Source organism: Aythya marila, assembly GCF_965140915.1.
Source record: "Aythya marila genome assembly, chromosome: 1".
Taxonomy (NCBI): Eukaryota; Metazoa; Chordata; class Aves; order Anseriformes; family Anatidae; genus Aythya; species Aythya marila.
In genome coordinates, this window is record NC_139042.1 from 171,651,897 (window position 1) to 171,677,552 (window position 25,656).

The following is a 25,656-nucleotide window of genomic DNA, read 5'->3' on the forward strand; positions in this document are numbered from 1 at the left end:
CAACTCCCAGCGTGCCCCGCGGCGCGCCGGCCGGCAGACACAGCCTGCCGCGCCGCGGGGCACGCTGGGAGCTGTAGTCCCGCTGCCAAGCACCCTGGGAGAGGTAGTCCCGCCGCGCGGTGGGGTACGTGTTACATGGCAGGTTACCGGCCGTGAGGCGGGGAGCAGGGCACGGCACGGCCGCACGGCGCCGGGCAGCCACCGGCATCAAGCCCGGACACCCGCACCCCCCCGAGGCCAAGGACGGGGCCCGCAACCCCCTCCCTCCCCCGGCGGTCAGGCGGTTGCCGCGGTTACCGCCGGCGTAACGCGTTCTGTGAATAGCGTAAGGAAGGCCCCGGGCGGCCACGCGGGCTCCCAGCGCAAGGCGGTGATTGACGGCTGCCTGGGCCAATCGGGCTGCGAGGCGCGGCGGGGGGCGGGGCCGGCGGCTGAGGTGAGGAGGCGCCGCGCGCGGCCCCTTCCTTTCCGGCGGGCGGCGGCACCATGAAGGCGTCGGGCACCGTGAGTGCGGCCGCGGCGGGATTAGGATTAGGATCGGGGTCGGGATTAGGACTGGGATTGGAATTGGGATCAAGATCTGGGGTCGAGGCGGCCTTTGGCAGCGCGGTGCCGCGGGTTGGGGCGCTCCGCGCGCGGCCCTGCAGGGAGCCGAGCGGCCAAGATGGCGGCGGCGCCTGAGGAGGCCGCGGCGGGGACGGGCCCGGGACCGGGGCCGGGGCGGGCGGGCGGCGGGCGGGCAGCGGGCTGCTCACGGCTTGCCCTGCGTCTGCCCCCAGCTGCGAGAGTACAAGGTGGTCGGGCGGTGCCTGCCGACGCCGAAATGCGCCACTCCTCCGCTGTACCGCATGCGGATCTTCGCCCCCAACCACGTGGTTGCCAAGTCCCGGTTCTGGTACTTCGTGTCCCAGCTGAAGAAGATGAAGAAGTCTTCGGGAGAGATCGTGTACTGCGGACAGGTGCGCGCTGGAAGACCTGATAATCTGGGAGGCTTCTGGGGAGTGCCAGCTGGTATACATAGAAGGAATTTATATGAAGCGCTGGGGGGGGGGGGGGGCAAAGTTAAAAATTCATCCTTCATTTACTGTGAAGATGAGCAACAAATTCACTTTTTCAAAGTAGCAATGCATATCCAGGGAGCTTAACCCCAAATCCTCTTAACTTAATATTTTAAACATATGATGAGTTATGCCATTCACTGCTGTTCCCTGGGTTTCACATTTATTTCATTGTGGCATATGCCTCTTAAGAGTTACATGAACGTTCGCAATCCTTGCAAAAATCGATACCTGGGCATATCTATCTTGCTGTTTAAAGGGTGTTCTTTTTTACTTATTTTTGCTGTGATGTAGAGCTGAAGTCTAGTAATTTCACAGTGAATCATAGAATATCCTGAGTTGGAAGGGACCCTTAAGAATCATCAAGTCCAACTCTTGACCTTATTGACAAATCAATAAGGTTTGACAGCCACCACGTTGGTGTGGGAAAAGAGACCAAATGTTCTTTGACAGAAGAACTTTCTACAGTGCTCTCATAAGAGCTTTAATATAATTAAATGGTGAAACACAAACGATGTTTTTTTAACTTCTTTTATGCTCTTGTCTAATTCCAGGTGTATGAGAAGTCCCCCCTGCGAGTAAAGAACTTTGGCATTTGGTTGCGCTATGACTCCCGCAGTGGAACTCACAACATGTACAGGGAGTACAGGGATCTGACCACTGCGGGTGCTGTCACTCAGTGCTGTAAGTATGTGTAGCTGCTGGAGGTACAGAATGGTAGGACCTGTACATAACACAAGCTCAGATCTTAAATTGGGTGTGAAGGCTAGGTGAGAGCGCTGTCTTCATCCACAGTAACCGAAACACTCGGAATCCAGATTGTGAAGTGGCTGGAGAAGTCTGCAGATGTTTGTGCTCCCTTACTGATGATACGTTTTCTCTAACTTGAAAATATTTCCCCTTAGTGTGACTTTCTGTAATTCCAGTAAAAAATTTTGCTGCACAGGGCAACGGTTTCATAACCTTTAAGGTGCTATATAAGTTTATTTTACTATATGTAGTGTTTTGAAATGGTCGAGTTTATCTTCCTAGTTCATGTGGGGAGATTATTTCTGTCGGGTTCTCCAGGTTCCTGCTATATGAAGTATTTGAGGGACAGACCATTTGTATAGCCGATGCTATTGACAGTTGAATCTGGAAGCGTTCAAAATGCCACAAACTGCACACAAAAACCCAAAGAGCGTTGTTCTTGGTAATGATGTTCTTGCAATGTGTGCAGATAGCATATGTATCTTGTCGCCTTTCAAGTGCTGAGGTGCTCTTGGAAGTGAAACTTAAGGTCCTACATTACCTTGCAAGTTAACGAACATCCCAAAAGCTTGCTTAAGCAGTCTGAGAGCTTGATTTGTCATAGCACAATGACTTTGAAAGCTGCATGCTCAAGAATATTGTAGCAGATGAAGGTTTAGTAGGTTAGGTCTTCATGTGGGACACTGTGAGCACGGTACTGCAATAGGCCTGTCTTGTAAAATGAGCTGTGGACATCACGATCTTAAGGCAGTGTGACTGCCACAGGGAGGAGTTTTCAGGCAGCTTATGTACAGACCCTCCTGTTCCGTAAGGTAAATCATGTGGGCTAAGTAACAATCCCTGACTGTATCACTTGAGAATTTTTAGAAAAACCCATTTTCCCAATAATTGCATTTCATTGTTGATTCTGAATTACATTTTTTTTTGTGTGGGGGGAAGTCCCATATAGACTTTTCTGCAAGTTCGTAACTCCTTGAAATCAGGCAAGAGCAGTAAGATGGTATTCTCTTGGAGAGGGACATTCTGTTACGACTTCCAGGTGGAATTGGCTGCTGCACTTTGGTTCTCTGATGAACAGTTCTGCTGTTGCTCTAGATGGTGGAAATAAAGTGATGAAGCAGAGTTAACCAGGCATTTTAGAGGTTGTGGGTGACATTCATATTTCCTGGAAGGATGCTGGTAAGATTCTGAACTGAGAATGTGTGAAGATTTATTTTAATGGGTTCTCTCGTTACAGACCGTGATATGGGAGCCCGTCACCGTGCCCGTGCTCACTCTATTCAGATCATGAAGGTGGAGGAAATCGCTGCGAGCAAGTGCCGTAGGCCGGCAGTCAAGCAGTTCCATGTGAGTGAAGTGAAACTGTGGCACCTGCTGGGTCCCAATTCAATATCGGGCTGGCGGGGGCTTTGTTGTCTGGTATGGGTTTGTTTTGTGGGGATATGTGGGGAGGGGACTGAACTGGCAGGCATAGCTTTGCAGTTACTGTATGCTGTGATCAGGCCTTACAGAGTACTCCAAATAAATGCATATTATGTTACAGGGAATTTGCCTTAAATGGGCTTTTTTGTTCAGAAAGAACCATAAAACAGTCGCACCCATTACCTCCTATGCAGTGTATCTAACCTATGGATGCATTACATGAATGACCTGCTGAATTATAACCCAGTTATTTGTTGCAAACTGTTTTTGGTGTTCATCTAACTTCTCAACTAACGCAAATATTTTTCTTGCAGGATTCGAAGATCAAGTTCCCTCTGCCGCACAGAGTTCTGCGTCAGCAGCACAAGCCCCGTTTCACCACCAAGAGACCAAACACATTTTTCTAAATGCAAAAACGTGCTGTTGGCTCCGTGTTGTAATAAAGACAGATTTGAACCTCTGACTCCTGCTTTTCTTTGGAAAAACTCCCCAGTGTTTTTTTTTTTTTTTTTTTTTCCCTTCCTTCCCCGGAGCCCCTTTCCTTCTGTTCCCTACAAGCTGCCGGCAGAGCACGAGGGGAAGAGGGGCTAGGGGAAAGGGAGGGCGGTGCTGTTGTGGGGGTGGCGGAGGGGTGCGGCTGGAGGTGGGGAAGAGCTGCCCGTTACCTCCACGTGGGGTTAATGCGGTGGAAGGGGGTGGGCATCAGAGAATCGTCTGGGTTAGAAGAGTCCGCCCAGCGCCCGGCCTGTCGGGCACTGCAGCTCCCCGAGCAGGCGCTGGGCGGAGCGGGGGATGCGGAAGGGGCGGGCGGGAGGAAGCGGCCGGGGCCGGGGCCGGGAGCACCGGGCGGGGGTGCGGGTGCGGGATGGGGGAGGCGATCGCGCTGGGCGCGCCGGTGCCGGTGGAGCAGGCGGTGCTGGAGACGTTCTTCTCGCACCTCGGCATCTTCTCGTACGACAAGGCCAAGGACAACGTGGAGAAGGAGCGCGAGGGCAACAGGAGCGCGGGCGGCAGCTGGCTGGCCCTGCTGGCGGCGCTGGGGCACCTGGCGGCGGCCGAGAAGGCGTACCACAGCATGGCCTTCCTCGGGCAGAAGCTAGGTACCGCCCGCGGGGGGTGGCAGGCGGGGGGCTCCCCAGAGCTCCTGTGTTGGGCGGGGGGCTGCAAAGCTGCTGGGCGATTCGGCAGCGGACTCGGGTTTGTGCGCGGGCACTGAAAGCCGGGGGTCCCGCAGCGCTGGCCGGGGGAGGGGAGCCTGCCCGGCCATAAAGTTCAGCCTCGGTGTTGGTAGCGAAGGGGTGGCCAGCGTGAACCTGCGCTGAGAGAACCTCGCAGGCAAGGAAAATCCGCACAGCTGGCTTTAAAAAGCGAATTTGGTGCTAGCAGGAAGGAAAAAAAAATGATAAAACGACAAGAGCTACTCGTTTATGTTATAAACGAAGTCTCGTCGCAATCTGAATTTAGTAATATTTATAAAAGTGTTATAAATGAAGTCTCAACTCAGTCTGAATTTTGTAATATTTATACTTATAAAAGGCATAAAAGGCAAGTAAACAGTGCTGGGTGTGTGGGGAGTCTGTGCTCCACCAACACGCACACATGAACATCAAACATCCTAAATATACAGAACATCGCTTTACGTACTAAACCCGAGTATGCCTATACAATCAGGAAAGGTAACAAACAATCCTTTAAGTTCCATAATTTAAATCTCCATTTTCCATTCCGTTTGAACAATATGTCTTGCTTTAAGTTGTAAAGCAACTGGGCCTTCAGGCCTTATGTATCCCGTTCTTCCCGGATCAAAGAAAAGCATATCCAGCTCCTTTTCAAGGCCAATAGGCCTGGGTCCAAAGGCACGTCCAGGTCAGCAGGGGGCAGAACAGCAAAGGCCTTCGATGGCTGTGGCAGCAGAGGGGCCCGTGGCGTAGCAGTCGGATCAGTAAAGGAGCCCGCAGCTCCCTCACTGTCTGGCAAGCCACACGTTTGTGACTGCGGTCCCACAGGGCTCTTTAAGGCCTCAGAGACTGCTCGCCAGGTGCCGAGCAATCCCCCCGCAACCTTGTCGTTTCTAGTTGCAGAGTCCCACAACTTGACCTCAGTTTGGTCCCATATTTCAGGCTCATAAACTGTCCAATAGTTAATAAGGAGAATAAGCTGTAAGGTTACCAGGACAGTCTTTGTTCCTAAGGACGTGTGATTCCCCATAATGTGCAACTGCTTACCAGTGAGGGGCAGCTGTGTGCATGGGTCCGCTTCTCTCAGCTCGAGCTGAGATCCCAGCTCTGGTGCCGCCTGTTTCCAGCGACTTTCTGTACGAGCTTCTCTGAGCAGTTTGCTGAGTTTGGCCGAACCTATCTTCATGAGGCAATCAATGTGCCTGTTCCTGTCCTGGCCTCCGTTCTGCCAGCCTGCTCCTCTTCACTCCTTTTTCCTGCTTCTTTATTGATGTAACTTCATCGTGTTGCTTTTTTTTTTATCTTGAGGGCAGGCTCCCCTCTTATACCCTTCTACCCACAGCAGTTCTTTTCAAAACAACTTTCCATTGGTCAAACAACTTGGACTGTAACAACAACAGCAAACACCCAGAAACATCCATGCCTTAATGGCTGGAGAACAAGAAAGCTGAGACTGCATGGAGTCTCCTGAATCACCCTTCTTTGTTCCATCTAAACTCTTTTATATTCCTGATGGCCTCATTGTTAAGAGTTTGATGTTACCATCAACCCCTGGACTTTCTGACCCCCATGGCCACACTCCCAAATCTCCCCCTTCTTTATTAATATCAACCATTTTCTCAACACGAATTACCACTCCATGTATAACACTTACAAACTTCCTAGACAACAGCAATGGGTGATTGCTGCTCTGCCATGACCTGGGGGCAGTTCTTGCCTTGGAAAGCCAGCTGTTTATCCACCAGAACCAATCCTGTGCTTTTCTGCCTCAAATTGCTAAGGTTACTTTTGAACAGTATATGTGAAAAAAATTGCAGACAGTTAAATAAAAACCATGAGCATGATGGCCACTTTTAATTTTTTTTTAATTCCTCATAGCATCGAGCAGGTAGAAAGAAGCCCTGACCTTTTTTTCTCAGTTTTAGTTACGCATTAACCTGTGCTGTGGTCCTGCTGAGATAAGCTATGATTGTTTTGCCTTTGAATTCTGGCTTATATTAGATGGTGTAGGGACTGGAAACATCTGGTTTTGTAAGTCTGAGTGTTTGACGTTTCAAGTGGTATTGTTGGGGGAATTCTCTTCAAGAGATCTAGAGCTATTAACAGCAGTGGAGCCTATTAACATTTCTCAATGACTTGATTCTCCTGACTTGCACAGGTAACACCACTTCCAGGTTATGTAGCATAGTAGCAAAATTACCGAACCCCTTGGTATCAAAAAGGTCACACCGTAGTTAAGGCCAATGTGAAGGGGTTAAAGAAATCTTGCAGCAGTCGCTGGCTGCTGAAATAAGGAATAAGGACAAGCGTGACTTGCATCAGATCAGGTAGAGTGCTTCTGACTTTCTGCTACATGCAGCTCAGGCACTCGCAAAACAACACGCTGAAATTTATTTCTTGATGAAAAATGGTGTGATCAAATAAAGCTTGGGAACACCTGGGGAAAAACAAGCACGGTTTTATTTTTTCCAGTACTGCTGTCTATCTCTGCTGTCCCTGGATTTTGGTAATACCTCCCTATTTATCTGAACAGGTGGTCAGTCATTCTTCAGCCGAAAGGACTCCATCCGAACCATCTACACATCCCTGCACAATGAGCTGAAGAAGGTGGTGGCGACGGGTCGCAATGCACTAGGAGGAACAGCTCCTCACTTGGAAGAGCTGCTTTCTCACCTGTCTGAACAGCTCTGTTTTTTTGTTCAGGCTCGGATGGAAATTGCTGACTTCTATGAAAAAATGTACACGCTCAGCACCCAAAAGTTCATTAACTCTGAGGAACTGGTAAACATTTTGGAATCCATCTTAAAGAAATACAGCTCAAGGTCAGTGCTTGTTTGCTGACAGTAAGTACTCAGCCATGTTTTGTAATAAATGGTGTTGAGGTTCAAAGCAAGCCTGAAGGTTTTGCTCTCCTTTGATTGCTGAGCAGTGCGGCCCCCTGCGTGAATTCACACACGATGTGAGCGTTGGGGAGCGGTGTGCAAACATGAGCTGAGGGCTTAAAATAAGACAATTAGATGCCCCAACCCCTAATCTATGCAGCATGTTATAGAAATGATCTTACCAATTCCTAATTCACGCTCAGCAGAAAGGGAGAATCATTTTCCTCATGGAAAAAGTACAAGAATTCTTTTTTTTTATTAGGAGTGTGTGGAGGGGAAACAAGACTTAATTTCATATGGGCTTCAGTAAAATTAGTGTAGAAATATAACAGATATTTCTGTGCCAGTTTTAGTCAAGAATACGTCTGTTTTATTCTAAAAGCCATGTATTAGACTCCATATGCCTGTCTCTAGGAAATTTTCAAATTAATTCTACAGATTATTTTTTTTTGGCCTAGATGGAGGGGTTTGATGGCATTGTTATCCCTTCTCTTGAGCTATTGGAGCCAGCAGAAAGACCACTTTTGAGTCTTTGGTCCCTGCATTTGTGGTTTCTTGAAGTTAAGATTTAATACTTCCTTTTACAAGAACCCCAGGATGTCTTTAAATCACTGGGATGAGTAAATGAGTAGATCTAAATGTGATCTAAACTCTGATGAGCAGATCTAAATTGTGATCCTTGCAAGTGATTCAGTGTAAAAACAAGAGAAGTCTTGAATGACCCAACAACAGACTAAGAGGCCAATTCTTGATTTTAAAAGTAAAGCAAGGTATCTGTGGTTGGAAAATAGTTTCCAAATGGAGCTGGATTGTTTTAAATCTCTGTTAGTGAAATAATATCAAAGAGGACGTTTCAGGGGAATGTTCTGAGGTTTTATTTATACAGCTAGGATTTTTAAAGTAAGTGTAAAAAAATAAAGATAACTTGGTGCTGTTTTCTGACATTCAAAATCTAAGCACTGCAGCTGGCTCCCTTAATTTTAGGAATAATTTAAGGGAACTGTAGTGTAGTTTTGCTATGTGAAAGTCAGAGCCAGTCTGTCATCTTACTAGTCCTTTTTGGTGATTCTCAGCTTGTAAGCATTCACAATATCAGAGCAGTCCGTCCAAGGAAGAATGAAACTGCTTTTTTTTTTCCTTGGTAAGACAGACAGTAGAAGAGTAAAGGAAGGTATGCTTGTTGCAAAGTTGCTTTACGATGTACGCTGGTTATTATCACTTGTTCTGAGTGTGTGCTTAGTCAACAGCACTGTTTAAAAATCTGGAAATCAAAACTGAGTCTCAGAGATGCATTTGTGCTTCTAATGCACTATTAATAATAAGAAATAAGGAAGAAATAATAGGAAATGAGAAATGTCTCCTTGGGAAAATAGTGATGATCTTGCTTGGGGATAAGGAGCAATCTTTATGATAAAGACACCCTAAGAGGCTGCTAGAGCTATTGCAGTCATTTGGCTCTCCCCAATAATGTACAGAGTATTTCTGAAAGAAAGGGATAATTTAACTGCACTAATTAAAACAGCATCAGAAGCAGGAGCCTTTAAACACCTAGTGAGGAGTGAATAAGTAAATAGTAAACTATCTTGATGTAATTGTTCTGAAGTGTTAAACGCTCTTCATCTAGTCAGCTTTTTGCAGATCTGTATGTATCTGTGTTCTCTAGAAGGAAATGAAGAATGATGTGACTTGTTTATGGTCTGCAAAACAAATCTATCATCCCTCCGCTTTCAAGAACCATTGGGGGAAGAATCAAATTTCCAATGTGCAGTTAAGTTCTTAACACTCTGGCTTACCGAAATAGCGCAAAAGCCCATCTGTTTTAAGTGATACCGAGCTCAGTCAGGTGCTTCTGTATTAGGTTATGTACTCAGACTATCTGCTGTAGTTAACTTTCCTGTTTCCTCTGCAACCATATCAGGCTTCTCAGCTGTGGCTGAGAAGCATATTTTTGGATTAAAACAGTTTAGCAACTCCTGCCGTGCAGCGAAACATGGAAATAGCAATGAGCCATGAAGGAAAGTGGAAGTGGGAAGCCGTACGTCAAAACATTAATCCAGGAGACACGGCAGCGAGTTTTTTAATTGGTTTTAAGGTTGAAGAATAAGCTTAGTCTGACTGTGGGAATATCTGGAATAAATAATGTTGCATAGTGCTTCTCCTCCCTTCTAATACATGACGACAAAACTTTTCTTTTTCTTTTCTGCTGAATACCTAAACCATTGAAAAAAATGTAGTGTTGGCTATTACGGGAATATTATTTCTAATTGACCCTTATTTGTTTAAAGAAATTCAAACATGCTCTGGACTTTTCAACCCACCAGAGTAGTTGGTAAACACTGGATCACTGCTACAGCAGAAGGACGTGTTGGCTGCTGACATACATTGTGTACAGAAGCTGGCAGGTCCCCCAACTGAGCCTTTTTGCAGAAAATGCTGCGTCAGTTGTTCCACCACATCCAGCATTTCACTTCCTTCCAATAAACCTGGACTTGCATCTTAAAAGCAAATCCTTTCAACATATGTGTTGTGTCTGTTGAGAAAAAAAGGGACACTTGAAAATATTTTTAAGATCACACAATTTTTGGATAAGATGTGAAGAAAACGAGGTGGGAAAGAAACCCATAGAATGGATCTATTCAAATTCCACTGAGACTTGTTTGAATGGTAGGGTCACTCCAGTGAACAAGATGTACAGTGACACTTCTACCTTGTAGATGAGATTTTTTTCTGTGAATTTCAGAGCTGATCTTGTCCTGGATTTTTAGAGAGGAAAAAAATGATTGTTAGAGCATCTTTGTTGTGATATTACGAAGTCCTGCCAAATGTTTTTTCTCCTTTATTGCTCTAAGCACACTAACATTCAAAATTTGGGACCGGGTTCATTGGTAAATACAGTCAATTGTGATTCTATTGACTAATTTCCCATCACATTTTTATTGTGAATTAAAAAGAAAAGAATAAAAGTCAGTTTGGTTTCCTCATAGCTTCTCTACATACACATTGAATTTATAACGTAAGATAGCTTTTTGTTTTAACTTAATATCTTAGCACTATTCTATGACTATCAAGACATACTGCCACTAGAAGGGATTTCAAATTGGAAGAAAAATTTAAAGAAAAAAAATCTGAATTCTTTCTTAAAAAATTCTTAGATCTGATTTTAAAGAGGAGTGGCACTATGGTAGCTTGTGGATCAAGATAACTGTTGCCTTTTCTTGGGCTGGTCAAAGAGTATTCCCTTGCGTTGATAAAGGCCTGATGGTTGCTTTTGTTAAATATGAAGTGCTGTATGTTTATTAAAATGTTTGTCCTAGTTGCGTTAAAAGAGGAGTTTTTAAACTTACAAGGTGATTTTTTTGTGTGTTACACTGTAGCCTCCGTTGTGTGGTGTTCTGTATGTGAATTGACAAACATTAGCTGGTAATTTCACTGCTGTGTACAGCAGTTCTCATGTCTCGAATACCGTTGTGTTTTCTAGATTTCATCATCCAATCCTCAGTCCTCTTGAAAGCAGTTTCCAGCTGGAAGTAGATGTGCTCGCACATCTCTTAAAGGCTCAGGCTCAGATCTCAGAGTGGAAGTTCCTGCCATCCCTGGTCAACTTGCACAGCGCTCACACAAAACTACAGACGTGGGGCCAAATTTTTGAGAAACAGCGAGAGACCAAGAAGCATCTGTTTGGAGGGCAGTCTCAAAAAGCAGTACAACCTCCACACCTCTTCCTCTGGCTGATGAAACTCAAAAACATTCTCCTTGCCAAGTTTAGCTTTTACTTTCACGAGGCCCTTAGTCGACAAACAACAGCATCTGAAATGAAAACGTTGACTGCAAAGACAAATCCTGATTACTTTGGGAAAATTTCCAGTTTCATTCGGAAATATGATGCTGTCAACGTTTCCTTGATTTTTGACAATCGTGGATCGGAGAGTTTTCAGGGACACGGTTATCATCACCCCCATTCTTACAGGGAAGCCCCCAAAGGAGTGGATCAGTACCCCGCAGTGGTGTCTCTGCCCAGCGACAGGCCTGTGATGCACTGGCCCAACGTAATCATGATTATGACTGACAGAACCTCTGACCTCAACAGCTTGGAGAAGGTTGTTCACTTCTACGACGACAAAGTCCAAAGCACATACTTTCTGACTCGCCCCGAACCTCATTTTACCTTAGTAGTCATTTTTGAGTCTAAGAAGTCAGAAAGGGACTCTCATTTTATTTCTTTTCTCAATGAAATTTCGCATTCCCTGAAGAACTCCAAAGCTTTTGCAAGCTTGAAGCCTGGATCCAAAGGGTAAAATACGTAATACAAGTTGTCAAGGCAGACTGCCAGCCTTGGGGAAAGCTGTAGGCTTCAAGACTTATATGAATTAATGATTTTTATTTTTTTTTCAGAGTCTAATTAAAAATGAACCATTATTTTTAAATATAAGTTGTTTTTTTTTGTTGTTGTTTGTTTGTTTTTTTAAGATAACAGACATTTACAAATATATATATTTCTGGTTGTACTTAGTGGGACAACTTAATTGTGGGGTGCTAAATGGCCACAGCAAGTTTTTTTTTGTGTGTGTATGTGTCTTTTCAACTTGCAGTATGACTTATTTTTTCAGTCCACAGCTTTGTTGCCTGTATCACAGAGGAATATGTGCACTTTATTGTAATCTGATCTATAGAATTTATTGAAAATGCTATGAAGGTGGAAAATACTATCTTCAGAAAACCGTGTTGCCTGACAGGAATTATTTCTGGGAACTGCGCTGATAGAAGGGAATATTAAAATGTGTGAACCTGCAAGAACACATTCTGAATAAAAATATGTGCATCATAAAAATACTCTGAATTCTGAGTTTTCAAAGGGCTTAAAATTGAGGTCTTTGACATAAACCATTAAAGAGCTGTCTGTTCTGAACAGACGTTGTTTCAGAATGCCCACTTGTGCAAATAAAGCTGAAGTCTGGGTTGGAAGTAGAGTCCACTGGAGTGTTGTGACATTATGTGTACGGTATCAGTCTTAATTCAGATTTAAACTCAAGGAGATAAGCTGAGGTTGAGCAGGTGTTTTAGAAGGAACCATGAAGAAGTGCCATGGGAATAGCAGTGAAGCTATTTCAAGTTGTGCTTTGGTCTGGCTATGTTTCCAAAAAAAAAAAACGCAGTAGGAAATACTCTTTGTGAATGAGTTAAATTTACAATTTGCTGTTAGGGTCAACCTAGATTTATTTTTAGATTTTTGTAAGCATATTTTTCTTTCTGTTTAATTTGAAGTAATTTCATAATATGGCTGAATCACTGTTAGAATTTTTATTTCAGTATATAGCTTGTGTAGCGTGTTTACCTCATTCTGAAACGTCTCTTATACCACTTACTTCTAGCCTCCACATTTGGAAAAAAGTATGACATCTGGTTACCCTGTAAGTGCTGTGTTTATTTGGGGAATCAATAACCCTCATATTCTATTTGGAAAGAATTCGGCTGTACCTGTAGCCCTACGTTATGTGATTCTCCTGATGATGTGTGGTGATTTTACCTTGCTGTGCAGCTGAGAGCATAGCTCTCACTCTCTGTCTGAGGAAGGGAAGAAAACATCATGGAAAGGGCTCAAGGGCTGAGTTAAGGACAGGGAGACAGCTCAGTTATTGTCACAAGCAAAATAGACTCAACATAGGGAGATTAATATAATTTATTACATACGTTATAAATGAAGTCTCAATCTGAATTTTGTAATATTGATAAAACAAATATTTATAAAAGGTATAAAAACTATAAAGGTATAAAAGGTATAAAATGTATAAAAGGCAAGTAAACAGTGCTGGGTGTGTGGGGAGTCTATGCTCCACCACCAAGTACACACGAACATCAAACATCCTAAATATACAGAACATCGCTTTACATACTAAATACAAATATGCCTATACAATCAGGAAAGGTAACAAACAATCCTTTAAGTTCCATAATTTAGCAGTCTCTGTTTTCCATTCCCTTTGAACAATATGTCTCGCTTTAAGTTGTCAAGCAACTGGGCCTTCAGGCCTTATGTATCCCGTTCTTCCCGGATCGAAGAAAAGCATATCCAACTCCTTTTCAAGGCCAATAGGCCTGGGTAACAATAGGCCTGGATCAGGCCTCAAGAGTATTAAGCCGGGAAGAAGAGCATGAAGTAGCAGAGCCCCAAGCAAAAGCATCTTTCAGAAGCCTGCACGAACTTGCTGTGCGGCAAGAAGGCAACCCTCTGGCTTTCACACAGTCCCCGAAAGTGAAGCCTTGCTCCCCCTCTCGTACTCCCTTACCATTGCACGCGCTCCTCCAGATGTTTGATAACCGCAGCTGCAGCAGATGCTACCAGAACGCTTTGCTGTTTCACACGAGAAGCTGTTACTTCCCTGTCCATCTTCTCTATAGCAATCTGCTGGAGGCCAACTCCGTAATTCAAGCGCTGGATATGCTGTTGTTGCAATCGCAGCAGCTGTCAAATCGGAACAGGGATTCACACAAGTGAGCTTAGGCTTCACAGAAAGGAGTCGACAGATTCGACTCTCCAGGCACCTCTCAAAAGCCACGTTACATGTACTTCAGCATCTTTTGTACTGGCCCCTCTCCGACGTCTACCTTTGTTCCCTACCAGCCAGGCTTACACAAAGCCCCCCGACAGGAGCAGATCCCCACTTGGGTTTGCCACGAAAAACACCTGGGCCCCTGCAGAGGTGGCAGCAGACTGCCTTGCCATACCTTGTCTTTATTCTTGTCCAACTCCTTCTGCAAACGCCTCTTCTCTTCCTGCAGGTGCCCGTGACGGTGCATCGCGTCTTCAAGAGGAGCTTGGGATTTGGGCTGCTCTTCGGGAGCACGGGGAAGCTCCTGCGGCAGCTGTCTGACCACACCCTGAAGAAACGGCATTACACGAGAATGCAGAAGTCAGTAAGGACGCGACAAGACGAGAGACGCGTTTACTCATTCGATCCTGTCAGTAGATCGGTCTGCAGCTGCAATTTGAACCTAAGAAATCGTGCCCGCCACCAGCAGGCGTCTGCACAACTGATCTGCGTCACTCTTCAGCACAGTCACCTGTGTATTGTCCTGAAAATGCGGCTGAGATTCAGCATCCTGTTTTTCTGGAAGGTTTTCTTTCTCCTTCGCAGACCCCTGAGTGAGCAAGAACACAGACAGTCAGGCAGCGTGGAAGGGTTGCCCCGAAAGAACGCACCACTGCCCTGTCTTTCAGCACTTGGGATGCAGAAGCACAACGTCTGCCACAGCTTCGTCATCTGTGGCCCAGGCTTCTACAAAACTAACATGCAGCATTTTCCCTTCCTGTCCTTCCCCTGTCACCGCCGACTTTGACAGTTAGATGAGATGATGCTGGAGCCTGTAGTGGGTTTACGTGTCAAGGTTTTGGTAGCAGGGGGCCATAGAGGTGGTTTCTGTGAGAAGGATCTAGAAGCTGCCCCATGTTTGGTAAGGGCCCCACTGCTGACCAGAGCTGAGCCAATAAGCGATGTTGTTTTGCGCCTCTGTGAGAGTATATTTAAGACAGGGAAAAAAACGCTGTGCCACACAGCAGCTGGGAGAGTGAGAGGAGTGAGGAACAGCCTTGCAGGTGCCAAGGTCAGTGCAGAAGGATGGGGAGAGGTGCTCCAGGCGCCGGAGCAGAAGTCCCCTGTGGCCTGTGGTGAGGACCATGGTGAAGCCGGATGTCCCCCTGCAGCCCATGGAGTACCACGGTGGAGCAGGGTTCCACGCTGCAGCCCATGGAGGAGACCACGGTGGAGCAGGTGGCCCTGCACCGACGGAGGCTGTCGCCTGTGGAAGACCCCTGCCGGAGCAGATTCCGGGCTGGACTTGTAGCCCACGGAGAGGAGACCACGCAGGAGCAGGTGACCTGGCAGGAGCTGCTGCCCGTGGGGGACCCAGGTTGGAGCAGTTTTCTCCTGAGGGATAGACCCCATGGCACGGACCCGTATCTGGAGCAGTTCTGGAAGAGCTGCTGCCTGTGGGAAGTCCACACCGGATCAGTTCATCAAGGACTTTATCCCGTGTGTGGGACCCCACAGCACAGGGGACAAGAGTGACCGAGAAGGAGCGGCAGAGAAGAAGCGCTGTAGACTGACCATAACCCCCATTCCCCCGTTCCCCTGTGCTGCTCGGGGGGAGGAGGGATGGAGGAAAGCACGACCTGTACTCCCCCATCCATCTACTCGTCGTCCCAGTCCCCTAAAGCCCCGTTTGATACCCTTCAGGCCTCTCTCTTCAATATCATCGCTGCCATCCCGGACTATCAATAGAGGATATTATTAATCAGAGGGGCGAACCAGGTTGGGAAGCTTCCTGGCAATGTCCCTGACCCTGGCCCCAGGGAGGCAGCAGACTGCCCTACGGGTAGGGTCAGGCCGAGAAGGGAGTCGCCTACAATGATCACCGATCACCCTTCTTTCTTGGTGGAGGCAGTCCTGAGGCGTGGAGTCGACTTCCTTGCCCTAGACATCCTCCTGGGTAGACTTTTCACCTCACCCACTGGTCTCTCAAGCTCCAGGGCCTCAAACCTGTTGTGTAAGGGCACCTGGGAGGGCAGGGCCGGTGGGGGGTGCTGCCTGCGACGCCGAGCAGGGACCTGCTTCCATTCCTCCGCATCTCCTAGGTCCCCTCCCTCTGCCCCACAGGGCAGGGGGCCCACCACTGTTTGGGGTGTCTCACCCCGGTGCCTTTCCTTCAGGCGCGGCAGCGAGTTGCCCCACAGGTCCATCTCCCACACTCCCTGATAGCCCTCAACCTCTCCACCTCCTCCTTGAGCTCCGCCACCAGGCTGCCCAGGCCATCCACCCGCCCACAGCTTGCACACGGAGCCTCTGCCGCCCTCAGGGGGCAGCAACAGGGGAGGGGACTCCGCTGGCTCTGCCCACACCTCATCAGCCTGCCTCTGGTGCCTCCATGCTGGAAAAAAGCCCTGCCCACCTACATTGCCCAGTAAGGCTGGGTGGGCCTCTGGGAGAGCAGATTGAAGAAAGGGAGAACAAACACACAAAAAAACCACTCAGCCCTGCAGCCCCCAGGCTCAGCGCAGCAGGAGGGCAGGAGGTGCTGCAGGCAGGCAGCAGCAGTTCCCCTGCGGGCTGTGCAGGGAGAGGCCCCTGGTGGAGCAGGCTGTCCCCCTGCAGCCCATGGGTCCCACACGGAGCAGATCTCCATGCTGCAGCCCCCCCATGGGTGGAGGAGCCCCCGGTGGAGCAGGTGGATGTGGCCTGGAGGAGGCTGCGGCCCATGGAGAGCCCCCGCAGGAGCAGGGAGGGGGTCTGGGGGGAGCTGCTGCCCACCCGTGAGGGACCCGTGCTGGAGCAGTTTGCTCCTGGGGGATGGATGGACCCTGTGGTACGGAGCCGTGTGGGAGCAGGTCTTGAAGAGAACTGCTCAGGAGTGGGAAGAGGGGGAAATGGTTTTAGTTTGCTTTTAGTCTCACTGCTCCAGTCTGCTAATGGTATGTGTTACATATGGAGTGGTAATTCGTGTCGAGAAAATGGTTGATATTAATAAAGAAGGGGGAGATTTGGGAATGTGGCCATGGGGGTTGGAAAGCCCCGTGGTTGAGATAATGTAGTAGGTTTACGTGTCAAGGTTTTGGTAGCAGGGGGCCATAGGGGTAGTTTCTGTGAGAAGGATCTAGAAGCTGCCCCATGTTTGGTAAGGGGGACGCACAGCACAGAATTCCAGAAAGCAAAGTGCAGATCTGAAGACATGAGGGAAGCCTGGAAAACTCTGGCTTCCACCTTGTGCAGCTCCTCCCCTGCATTTCGTTCCACACGTGCTGCTCCACCTTGCTATTCAATAAACTTGGCATCTAGCCTGTTGTAGAAGGACAGAATTCTTGAGGATGAAAAAGACCTTCAAGACCATCAAGCGCACTGGTCAAGCTGAGCCCCCGAGCCCCATTGCCAGGAAAGTGGCTGCAGTGTCTGCGCAATGCACAGACCGTCGCCGTTTTTAAGGACTGAAAAGCAACATGAGCTCCTAATGGCCAACCCAAACCTCCCCCGGCGCAACACCTCCTCACGTGCTATCCCTCCTCACTGGAGAGAGTTTCACAGGCCGGCACCGACTTGCATGTGAAGACCCAGGCCACCCTGCGCCCACCCTGTGCCTCTTGCCCGTGAGGCCACCCTGCAGTGGAGGTGCTGGGCAGGCGCCCCCTGCCCCCGGAGGGCGGTGCCCCCAGGCTGGATGCCCCTGGTGACGCCCTTTGTGACACCCTTTGTGACCCCCTGCCCGTGTCCTGGCAGCAAAGCCTTGTGCTGCCTGCAGCAGGCAGAGCTCAGTGCTGTCGCCGCCACTGGGGAAGCGACAGCGCGTGGGTGGCCGGGAGCGTGGCTGCGGCTCTGCCCTCGCGTGGTGCCTCTGTCCTGCCGCGGGGCTCCCAGCTGTTTCGACTCCCGTCTCCATTTTCCATTCCCTTTGAACAATATGTCTCGCTTTAAGTTGTCAAGCAACTGGGCCTTCAGGCCTTATGTATCCCGTTCTTCCCGGATCGAAGAAAAGCATATCCAGCTCCTTTTCAAGGCCAATAGGCCTGGGTAACAATAGGCCTGGATCAGGCCTCAAGAGTATTAAGCCGGGAAGAAGAGCATGAAGTAGCAGAGCCCCAAGCAAAAGCATCTTTCAGAAGCCTGCACGAACTTGCTGTGCGGCAAGAAGGCAACCCTCTGGCTTTCACACAGTCCCCGAAAGTGAAGCCTTGCTCCCCCTCTCGTACTCCCTTACCATTGCACGCGCTCCTCCAGATGTTTGATAACCGCAGCTGCAGCAGATGCTACCAGAACGCTTTGCTGTTTCACACGAGAAGCTGTTACTTCCCTGTCCATCTTCTCTATAGCAATCTGCAGGAGGCCAACTCCGTAATTCAAGCGCTGGATATGCTGTTGTTGCAATCGCAGCAGCTGTCAAATCGGAACAGGGATTCACACAAGTGAGCTTAGGCTTCACAGAAAGGAGTCGACAGATTCGACTCTCCAGGCACCTCTCAAAAGCCACGTTACATGTACTTCAGCATCTTTTGTACTGGCCCCTCTCCGACGTCTACCTTTGTTCCCTACCAGCCAGGCTTACACAAAGCCCCCCGACAGGAGCAGATCCCCACTTGGGTTTGCCACGAAAAACACCTGGGCCCCTGCAGAGGTGGCAGCAGACTGCCTTGCCATACCTTGTCTTTATTCTTGTCCAACTCCTTCTGCAAACGCCTCTTCTCTTCCTTCAGGTGCCCGTGACGGTGCATCGCGTCTTCAAGAGGAGCTTGGGATTTGGGCTGCTCTTCGGGAGCACGGGGAAGCTCCTGCGGCAGCTGTCTGACCACACCCTGAAGAAACGGCATTACACGAGAATGCAGAAGTCAGTAAGGACGCGACAAGACGAGAGACGCGTTTACTCATTCGATCCTGTCAGTAGATCGGTCTGCAGCTGCAATTTGAACCTAAGAAATCGTGCCCGCCACCAGCAGGCGTCTGCACAACTGATCTGCGTCACTCTTCAGCACAGTCACCTGTGTATTGTCCTGAAAATGCGGCTGAGATTCAGCATCCTGTTTTTCTGGAAGGTTTTCTTTCTCCTTCGCAGACCCCTGAGTGAGCAAGAACACAGACAGTCAGGCAGCGTGGAAGGGTTGCCCCGAAAGAACGCACCACTGCCCTGTCTTTCAGCACTTGGGATGCAGAAGCACAACGTCTGCCACAGCTTCGTCATCTGTGGCCCAGGCTTCTACAAAACTAACATGCAGCATTTTCCCTTCCTGTCCTTCCCCTGTCACCGCCGACTTTGACAGTTAGATGAGATGATGCTGGAGCCTGTAGTGGGTTTACGTGTCAAGGTTTTGGTAGCAGGGGGCCATAGAGGTGGTTTCTGTGAGAAGGATCTAGAAGCTGCCCCATGTTTGGTAAGGGCCCCACTGCTGACCAGAGCTGAGCCAATAAGCGATGTTGTTTTGCGCCTCTGTGAGAGTATATTTAAGACAGGGAAAAAAACGCTGTGCCACACAGCAGCTGGGAGAGTGAGAGGAGTGAGGAACAGCCTTGCAGGTGCCAAGGTCAGTGCAGAAGGATGGGGAGAGGTGCTCCAGGCGCCGGAGCAGAAGTCCCCTGTGGCCTGTGGTGAGGACCATGGTGAAGCCGGATGTCCCCCTGCAGCCCATGGAGTACCACGGTGGAGCAGGGTTCCACGCTGCAGCCCATGGAGGAGACCACGGTGGAGCAGGTGGCCCTGCACCGACGGAGGCTGTCGCCTGTGGAAGACCCCTGCCGGAGCAGATTCCGGGCTGGACTTGTAGCCCACGGAGAGGAGACCACGCAGGAGCAGGTGACCTGGCAGGAGCTGCTGCCCGTGGGGGACCCAGGTTGGAGCAGTTTTCTCCTGAGGGATAGACCCCATGGCACGGACCCGTATCTGGAGCAGTTCTGGAAGAGCTGCTGCCTGTGGGAAGTCCACACCGGATCAGTTCATCAAGGACTTTATCCCGTGTGTGGGACCCCACAGCACAGGGGACAAGAGTGACCGAGAAGGAGCGGCAGAGAAGAAGCGCTGTAGACTGACCATAACCCCCATTCCCCCGTTCCCCTGTGCTGCTCGGGGGGAGGAGGGATGGAGGAAAGCACGACCTGTACTCCCCCATCCATCTACTCGTCGTCCCAGTCCCCTAAAGCCCCGTTTGATACCCTTCAGGCCTCTCTCTTCAATATCATCGCTGCCATCCCGGACTATCAATAGAGGATATTATTAATCAGAGGGGCGAACCAGGTTGGGAAGCTTCCTGGCAATGTCCCTGACCCTGGCCCCAGGGAGGCAGCAGACTGCCCTACGGGTAGGGTCAGGCCGAGAAGGGAGTCGCCTACAATGATCACCGATCACCCTTCTTTCTTGGTGGAGGCAGTCCTGAGGCGTGGAGTCGACTTCCTTGCCCTAGACATCCTCCTGGGTAGACTTTTCACCTCACCCACTGGTCTCTCAAGCTCCAGGGCCTCAAACCTGTTGTGTAAGGGCACCTGGGAGGGCAGGGCCGGTGGGGGGTGCTGCCTGCGACGCCGAGCAGGGACCTGCTTCCATTCCTCCGCATCTCCTAGGTCCCCTCCCTCTGCCCCACAGGGCAGGGGGCCCACCACTGTTTGGGGTGTCTCACCCCGGTGCCTTTCCTTCAGGCGCGGCAGCGAGTTGCCCCACAGGTCCATCTCCCACACTCCCTGATAGCCCTCAACCTCTCCACCTCCTCCTTGAGCTCCGCCACCAGGCTGCCCAGGCCATCCACCCGCCCACAGCTTGCACACGGAGCCTCTGCCGCCCTCAGGGGGCAGCAACAGGGGAGGGGACTCCGCTGGCTCTGCCCACACCTCATCAGCCTGCCTCTGGTGCCTCCATGCTGGAAAAAAGCCCTGCCCACCTACATTGCCCAGTAAGGCTGGGTGGGCCTCTGGGAGAGCAGATTGAAGAAAGGGAGAACAAACACACAAAAAAACCACTCAGCCCTGCAGCCCCCAGGCTCAGCGCAGCAGGAGGGCAGGAGGTGCTGCAGGCAGGCAGCAGCAGTTCCCCTGCGGGCTGTGCAGGGAGAGGCCCCTGGTGGAGCAGGCTGTCCCCCTGCAGCCCATGGGTCCCACACGGAGCAGATCTCCATGCTGCAGCCCCCCCATGGGTGGAGGAGCCCCCGGTGGAGCAGGTGGATGTGGCCTGGAGGAGGCTGCGGCCCATGGAGAGCCCCCGCAGGAGCAGGGAGGGGGTCTGGGGGGAGCTGCTGCCCACCCGTGAGGGACCCGTGCTGGAGCAGTTTGCTCCTGGGGGATGGATGGACCCTGTGGTACGGAGCCGTGTGGGAGCAGGTCTTGAAGAGAACTGCTCAGGAGTGGGAAGAGGGGGAAATGGTTTTAGTTTGCTTTTAGTCTCACTGCTCCAGTCTGCTAATGGTATGTGTTACATATGGAGTGGTAATTCGTGTCGAGAAAATGGTTGATATTAATAAAGAAGGGGGAGATTTGGGAATGTGGCCATGGGGGTTGGAAAGCCCCGTGGTTGAGATAATGTAGTAGGTTTACGTGTCAAGGTTTTGGTAGCAGGGGGCCATAGGGGTAGTTTCTGTGAGAAGGATCTAGAAGCTGCCCCATGTTTGGTAAGGGGGACGCACAGCACAGAATTCCAGAAAGCAAAGTGCAGATCTGAAGACATGAGGGAAGCCTGGAAAACTCTGGCTTCCACCTTGTGCAGCTCCTCCCCTGCATTTCGTTCCACACGTGCTGCTCCACCTTGCTATTCAATAAACTTGGCATCTAGCCTGTTGTAGAAGGACAGAATTCTTGAGGATGAAAAAGACCTTCAAGACCATCAAGCGCACTGGTCAAGCTGAGCCCCCGAGCCCCATTGCCAGGAAAGTGGCTGCAGTGTCTGCACAATGCACAGACCGTCGCCGTTTTTAAGGACTGAAAAGCAACATGAGCTCCTAATGGCCAACCCAAACCTCCCCCGGCGCAACACCTCCTCACGTGCTATCCCTCCTCACTGGAGAGAGTTTCACAGGCCGGCACCGACTTGCATGTGAAGACCCAGGCCACCCTGCGCCCACCCTGTGCCTCTTGCCCGTGAGGCCACCCTGCAGTGGAGGTGCTGGGCAGGCGCCCCCTGCCCCCGGAGGGCGGTGCCCCCAGGCTGGATGCCCCTGGTGACGCCCTTTGTGACACCCTTTGTGACCCCCTGCCCGTGTCCTGGCAGCAAAGCCTTGTGCTGCCTGCAGCAGGCAGAGCTCAGTGCTGTCGCCGCCACTGGGGAAGCGACAGCGCGTGGGTGGCCGGGAGCGTGGCTGCGGCTCTGCCCTTGCGTGGTGCCTCTGTCCTGCCGCGGGGCTCCCAGCTGTTTCGACTCCCGTCTCCATTTTCCATTCCCTTTGAACAATATGTCTCGCTTTAAGTTGTCAAGCAACTGGGCCTTCAGGCCTTATGTATCCCGTTCTTCCCGGATCGAAGAAAAGCATATCCAGCTCCTTTTCAAGGCCAATAGGCCTGGGTAACAATAGGCCTGGATCAGGCCTCAAGAGTATTAAGCCGGGAAGAAGAGCATGAAGTAGCAGAGCCCCAAGCAAAAGCATCTTTCAGAAGCCTGCACGAACTTGCTGTGCGGCAAGAAGGCAACCCTCTGGCTTTCACACAGTCCCCGAAAGTGAAGCCTTGCTCCCCCTCTCGTACTCCCTTACCATTGCACGCGCTCCTCCAGATGTTTGATAACCGCAGCTGCAGCAGATGCTACCAGAACGCTTTGCTGTTTCACACGAGAAGCTGTTACTTCCCTGTCCATCTTCTCTATAGCAATCTGCAGGAGGCCAACTCCGTAATTCAAGCGCTGGATATGCTGTTGTTGCAATCGCAGCAGCTGTCAAATCGGAACAGGGATTCACACAAGTGAGCTTAGGCTTCACAGAAAGGAGTCGACAGATTCGACTCTCCAGGCACCTCTCAAAAGCCACGTTACATGTACTTCAGCATCTTTTGTACTGGCCCCTCTCCGACGTCTACCTTTGTTCCCTACCAGCCAGGCTTACACAAAGCCCCCCGACAGGAGCAGATCCCCACTTGGGTTTGCCACGAAAAACACCTGGGCCCCTGCAGAGGTGGCAGCAGACTGCCTTGCCATACCTTGTCTTTATTCTTGTCCAACTCCTTCTGCAAACGCCTCTTCTCTTCCTTCAGGTGCCCGTGACGGTGCATCGCGTCTTCAAGAGGAGCTTGGGATTTGGGCTGCTCTTCGGGAGCACGGGGAAGCTCCTGCGGCAGCTGTCTGACCACACCCTGAAGAAACGGCATTACACGAGAATGCAGAAGTCAGTAAGGACGCGACAAGACGAGAGACGCGTTTACTCATTCGATCCTGTCAGTAGATCGGTCTGCAGCTGCAATTTGAACCTAAGAAATCGTGCCCGCCACCAGCAGGCGTCTGCACAACTGATCTGCGTCACTCTTCAGCACAGTCACCTGTGTATTGTCCTGAAAATGCGGCTGAGATTCAGCATCCTGTTTTTCTGGAAGGTTTTCTTTCTCCTTCGCAGACCCCTGAGTGAGCAAGAACACAGACAGTCAGGCAGCGTGGAAGGGTTGCCCCGAAAGAACGCACCACTGCCCTGTCTTTCAGCACTTGGGATGCAGAAGCACAACGTCTGCCACAGCTTCGTCATCTGTGGCCCAGGCTTCTACAAAACTAACATGCAGCATTTTCCCTTCCTGTCCTTCCCCTGTCACCGCCGACTTTGACAGTTAGATGAGATGATGCTGGAGCCTGTAGTGGGTTTACGTGTCAAGGTTTTGGTAGCAGGGGGCCATAGAGGTGGTTTCTGTGAGAAGGATCTAGAAGCTGCCCCATGTTTGGTAAGGGCCCCACTGCTGACCAGAGCTGAGCCAATAAGCGATGTTGTTTTGCGCCTCTGTGAGAGTATATTTAAGACAGGGAAAAAAACGCTGTGCCACACAGCAGCTGGGAGAGTGAGAGGAGTGAGGAACAGCCTTGCAGGTGCCAAGGTCAGTGCAGAAGGATGGGGAGAGGTGCTCCAGGCGCCGGAGCAGAAGTCCCCTGTGGCCTGTGGTGAGGACCATGGTGAAGCCGGATGTCCCCCTGCAGCCCATGGAGTACCACGGTGGAGCAGGGTTCCACGCTGCAGCCCATGGAGGAGACCACGGTGGAGCAGGTGGCCCTGCACCGACGGAGGCTGTCGCCTGTGGAAGACCCCTGCCGGAGCAGATTCCGGGCTGGACTTGTAGCCCACGGAGAGGAGACCACGCAGGAGCAGGTGACCTGGCAGGAGCTGCTGCCCGTGGGGGACCCAGGTTGGAGCAGTTTTCTCCTGAGGGATAGACCCCATGGCACGGACCCATATCTGGAGCAGTTCTGGAAGAGCTGCTGCCTGTGGGAAGTCCACACCGGATCAGTTCATCAAGGACTTTATCCCGTGTGTGGGACCCCACAGCACAGGGGACAAGAGTGACCGAGAAGGAGCGGCAGAGAAGAAGCGCTGTAGACTGACCATAACCCCCATTCCCCCGTTCCCCTGTGCTGCTCGGGGGGAGGAGGGATGGAGGAAAGCACGACCTGTACTCCCCCATCCATCTACTCGTCGTCCCAGTCCCCTAAAGCCCCGTTTGATACCCTTCAGGCCTCTCTCTTCAATATCATCGCTGCCATCCCGGACTATCAATAGAGGATATTATTAATCAGAGGGGCGAACCAGGTTGGGAAGCTTCCTGGCAATGTCCCTGACCCTGGCCCCAGGGAGGCAGCAGACTGCCCTACGGGTAGGGTCAGGCCGAGAAGGGAGTCGCCTACAATGATCACCGATCACCCTTCTTTCTTGGTGGAGGCAGTCCTGAGGCGTGGAGTCGACTTCCTTGCCCTAGACATCCTCCTGGGTAGACTTTTCACCTCACCCACTGGTCTCTCAAGCTCCAGGGCCTCAAACCTGTTGTGTAAGGGCACCTGGGAGGGCAGGGCCGGTGGGGGGTGCTGCCTGCGACGCCGAGCAGGGACCTGCTTCCATTCCTCCGCATCTCCTAGGTCCCCTCCCTCTGCCCCACAGGGCAGGGGGCCCACCACTGTTTGGGGTGTCTCACCCCGGTGCCTTTCCTTCAGGCGCGGCAGCGAGTTGCCCCACAGGTCCATCTCCCACACTCCCTGATAGCCCTCAACCTCTCCACCTCCTCCTTGAGCTCCGCCACCAGGCTGCCCAGGCCATCCACCCGCCCACAGCTTGCACACGGAGCCTCTGCCGCCCTCAGGGGGCAGCAACAGGGGAGGGGACTCCGCTGGCTCTGCCCACACCTCATCAGCCTGCCTCTGGTGCCTCCATGCTGGAAAAAAGCCCTGCCCACCTACATTGCCCAGTAAGGCTGGGTGGGCCTCTGGGAGAGCAGATTGAAGAAAGGGAGAACAAACACACAAAAAAACCACTCAGCCCTGCAGCCCCCAGGCTCAGCGCAGCAGGAGGGCAGGAGGTGCTGCAGGCAGGCAGCAGCAGTTCCCCTGCGGGCTGTGCAGGGAGAGGCCCCTGGTGGAGCAGGCTGTCCCCCTGCAGCCCATGGGTCCCACACGGAGCAGATCTCCATGCTGCAGCCCCCCCATGGGTGGAGGAGCCCCCGGTGGAGCAGGTGGATGTGGCCTGGAGGAGGCTGCGGCCCATGGAGAGCCCCCGCAGGAGCAGGGAGGGGGTCTGGGGGGAGCTGCTGCCCACCCGTGAGGGACCCGTGCTGGAGCAGTTTGCTCCTGGGGGATGGATGGACCCTGTGGTACGGAGCCGTGTGGGAGCAGGTCTTGAAGAGAACTGCTCAGGAGTGGGAAGAGGGGGAAATGGTTTTAGTTTGCTTTTAGTCTCACTGCTCCAGT

At 50.9% G+C, this 25,656-nt stretch overlaps 2 protein-coding genes across 3 annotated transcripts; both read left to right on the forward strand.

Moving 5' to 3' along the window:
• Positions 1 to 350: 350 nt before the first annotated feature.
• RPL18A (ribosomal protein L18a) lies at positions 351 to 3,693 on the forward strand. The gene is made up of 5 exons (XM_082753806.1): positions 351 to 504; positions 780 to 959; positions 1,613 to 1,742; positions 3,046 to 3,155; positions 3,545 to 3,693. The coding sequence occupies exons 1-5, from the start codon at positions 487 to 489 to the stop codon at positions 3,635 to 3,637; spliced, it is 531 nt and encodes a 176-aa protein (XP_082609932.1). The 5' UTR covers positions 351 to 486; the 3' UTR covers positions 3,638 to 3,693.
• A 402-nt stretch (positions 3,694 to 4,095) lies between these two features.
• On the forward strand, positions 4,096 to 12,198 carry KICS2 (KICSTOR subunit 2; the record flags this gene model as incomplete). Of its 2 annotated transcripts, XM_082784702.1 has the most annotated exons (4): positions 4,096 to 4,330; positions 6,942 to 7,015; positions 7,094 to 7,230; positions 10,769 to 12,198. In XM_082784702.1, the coding sequence occupies 4 exons, from the start codon at positions 4,096 to 4,098 to the stop codon at positions 11,583 to 11,585; spliced, it is 1,263 nt and encodes a 420-aa protein (XP_082640828.1). In that variant the 3' UTR covers positions 11,586 to 12,198. The 2 variants fall into 2 exon arrangements, with proteins under 2 accessions (XP_082640828.1, XP_082640827.1); XM_082784701.1 differs by having other exon boundaries at positions 6,942 to 7,230.
• Positions 12,199 to 25,656: the final 13,458 nt, after the last annotated feature.